This window comes from Propithecus coquereli, unplaced genomic scaffold (genome assembly GCF_000956105.1).
Source record: "Propithecus coquereli isolate 6110/MARCELLA unplaced genomic scaffold, Pcoq_1.0 Scaffold15, whole genome shotgun sequence".
Taxonomy (NCBI): domain Eukaryota; kingdom Metazoa; phylum Chordata; class Mammalia; order Primates; family Indriidae; genus Propithecus; species Propithecus coquereli.
This window is the reverse complement of record NW_012139413.1, coordinates 4,002,946-4,006,398: the sequence shown is the minus strand read 5'-3', so window position 1 is coordinate 4,006,398 and position 3,453 is coordinate 4,002,946. Positions and strand designations below refer to the sequence as shown.

Below are 3,453 nucleotides of genomic sequence, written 5' to 3'. Positions count from 1 at the left end.
ATTAACAAGAAAGCCTGAAACTAAATAATAATTTCCCAGGTCCTAGAATAGTATGTGGCATATAGCTATTGAATGAATATGAATGAATGCATTCATGAATGAAAAGCAAATGAATATCAACTCACCTGGGATGTAAAAATGAATGTGTCTGAGAAACATGGTCACCCTCCTGCTTTATAACAGGATACCATGACTGTAACTCCATTCCTGGTGGTGCATCTGTCTGTAGAAAAATATGGAAGGGAAAATGTTTATTCTGGGGAAAAATGCGATGGTTAATTTTACATGTCAACTCAACTGGGCCACTTGATGAAGAGTTACATTAAATGAGTCATTTTCTAATAAGGCAGTCTTTCCTTAAAGTATCATGTCCAGTCACTTGAAATTCAAGAGACAGCCACATGAACTATCCCATCACAAGAACATCACAATGCAAGGTTTTTGTAGTTGTTGTTGTTTTTAGACAGGGTCTCACTGTGTTGCCTGGGCTAGAGCGCAGTGGCATTATCATAGCTCACCGCAACCTTACACTCCTGGGCTCAAGCGATCTTCTTGCCTCAATCTCACAAGTAGCTGGTACTACAGGCACACACCACCAAACCTGGCTAATTTTTTGTAGGAACAGGGTCTTGCTCTTGCCCAGGCTGGTCTCAAACTCCTGGCCTCAAGACATACTCCCACCTCGGCCTCCCAAAGTGGTAGGATTATAGGCATGAGCCACCGCGCCCAGTACAGTATGCATGTTAACATGGATTACCAGGAATGATTTCATCAAATTTCATACTTATGGAATCTACTTTAAATAATAGCTCTCCTCCAGCCACTCAAGATGCCAAAAGGAAAACAGGCAACGGAACAGAAGGTGGCCCTGGCCCCTGCTGTCATGAAGAAGCAGGAAGCCAAGAAGGAAGTAAATCTTCTATTTGAGAAAAGGCCTAAGAACTTTGGCATTGGACAGTATATCCAGCCCCAAAGGGACTTCACTCACTCTGTCAAATGGCCCAGCTACATCCGATTGCAGCAGCAAAGAGATTTCCTCTATAAGCAGCTGAAAAGTGCCTCCTGTGATTAACAAGTTCACCCAGGTCTTGGACTGCCAAACAGCTACTCAACCTCTTAAACTGGCCCACAAGAACAGATGAGAGACAAAGCAAGAGAAGAAGTAGAGACCACTGGCCCAGGCTGAGAGGAAAGCTGCTGGCAAAGGGGATGTCCCCACTAAGAGGCCATCTGTCCTTGAAGCAGGGGTTAATACTGTCACCACCTTGGTAAGATCAAGAGGGCTCAGCTGGTGGTAACTGCACATGAAGTAGATCCCATCAAGCTGGTTGTCTTCTTGCCTGCCCTGTGTCAAAAGCTAGGGGTCCCTTATTGCGTTATCAAAGGGATGGCCAGACTGGGGTGTCTAGTCCACGGGAAGACCTATACCACTATCACCTTCATGCAGGTTAACTCGGCAGACAAAGGAGGTCTGACTAAGCTGGTGGAAGATATCAGGACCAATTACAACGACAAATACGATAAGATCTGCCGTCACTGCAGAGGCAACAGTCCTGGGTCCGAAATCTGTGGTTTGCATTGCCAAGCTGGAAAAGGCAAAGGCTAAAGAACTTGCCACTAAACTGGGTTAAATGAATACTGTTGAGTTCTCTGTACATAAAAATAATAAAAATTCTCCTTCAAAAAAATTCCCAAAATTTATAAAATCAATAATAGTACTCTGCAAATGTACAGCACTGGGAAGTTCTAATTCTTATTCTTGCTGTTACAATCAGCTAGAGTATACTCTGGCCCTACAGTATTTGTTAGCATATTAACTAGACAGCATTCTACAGCAAGAAATATTTTGCCAAACTAAACTCAAAATCACTTTGTTTGTTAACACTCATATTTCCTGATAAATATGAAAAGCATCTTTAGTGCTCAAGCAGAAACTATAACTGAAAATAAAGGAAAAGGAGAAAGGTAACCAGCAAGTTAATAAGTATCTACCTGGTGAGAACTTTGAACATCGTGCTTAATTCTAACAAATACCCTCTACTAAGTAGGTATCATTATCTCCATTTTATAGATTAGAAAACTGAGGTTCAGAAATTGAGGGAGGAAAAAAGAATAAATGACCTGTGGTTACTAACTTCTCCCTTATTTTGGTTTGCTTTATACTTCATTCCCCACATATTTCATATTACAGTAATTACCCTGCTCTTGTGGAGAAAGAACACCTCAACACCTCAACAGAGGGGCAAGACTCACTGGCGGAAGAGGGAGAGAGGAGCTGAAAGGTCGCATGGTTAGGGTGAGCAATGAAGACAGGAGGTTAACAGACAAACCCAGTACAGTGAGGGAGAATGGGATTAAGAAGGAGTTAAAGGAAGGATAAGACAAAAAGGAGAACTGGATGTTCTGAACCCTGCCTCTGAGAGGCTCCAATCCCTCTGCAACCAGGCAGGGTGTATGGGGAATGACAACTTCACTCAGTAACAAACAAAACCGCACACAGGGGATAGCAACTAAACATCAAGAAATCAGGAATGCTGTTTTGCCTGATGTCTCAATATCAGGGTGGGACCCAGTTCACAACCAAATAGACTAAGGAGTGGAAAGGAAACAGATGTCTTGGTGTTAAGCAGCCGTCATCAAAGCAAAATCAATTCTAAACTGTCCATGGTTTGATTAGGGAAATTCTGTTAATGGAGAAAACCAATGAGGGTGAAGAAATTTAGGATAGACCTAACAGGTAACCCACCACCCCCCTCCAAAAACAGGCTGAAAACAGAGAGAAAACAGCTCCTGGAACACACATTACACAACTTGATCAATCAGTTGACAATTTAAGGCCAAATAAAAGCCAAAAATAAAATACAGTAACTTGTAGGAGATCATTATTTTTAAGAATATAGATTGGGCAAGGAATTTGAAAGATTAACAAGACCTCGAAAATTTTAAATTATTAAAGAATACTTTTAAAGAATTTTAAAGAATAATATTTTAAAAGGATTTACAAGTTAAGTTTTCAGTGAGGACCTGTAAACTATACATAAGAATAGAATTTTGTTTTAAAAATCTCACAAGCATGATCAAATATTCTAAAGATTCAAATAAACCTTACAATTCTGATCTAATAAAAAATCTGGGCAAATTCAATTGCTTATTTATAAACCAATCATTTGTTCACAGAGTTTCTCAACATACAGCTTAGTTCTAACAGTAAATTAGAAAGGGAACTGACTTCTGGCAACAGAAATACTAAATGATAGATGCTAGGTGACAGCTGACAGCCTAAGGAGAGAGGAAAACTACAAGACGCAGACACAAAAACTGCTTCAAAAAGCAAGATAATCTGAGGGCTTTGCATAGGCCAGGAAAAATAATTTAATAAATCTCAATTGTCCCCTACCCCCAACTCAACTGAGTATAGTAATTGATATTTAAGAAGTCTTGAAGAAGGCCGGG

At 40.3% G+C, this 3,453-nt stretch overlaps 1 protein-coding gene and 1 pseudogene across 2 annotated transcripts in view; one reads left to right on the top strand and one right to left on the bottom strand.

Annotated features, from left to right (window-relative positions):
• The window catches only part of SKIL (SKI-like proto-oncogene), a 30,351-nt gene that overhangs the window by 12,571 nt on the left and 14,327 nt on the right, over nucleotides 1-3,453 (bottom strand). For both annotated transcript variants that reach the window (XM_012640182.1, XM_012640183.1), the window contains one exon: nucleotides 126-223. In XM_012640182.1, coding sequence (XP_012495636.1) covers nucleotides 126-223 — 98 coding nt within the window. The remainder of the gene's footprint in view (nucleotides 1-125; nucleotides 224-3,453) is intronic.
• LOC105806949 lies at nucleotides 830-1,631 on the top strand (annotated as a pseudogene).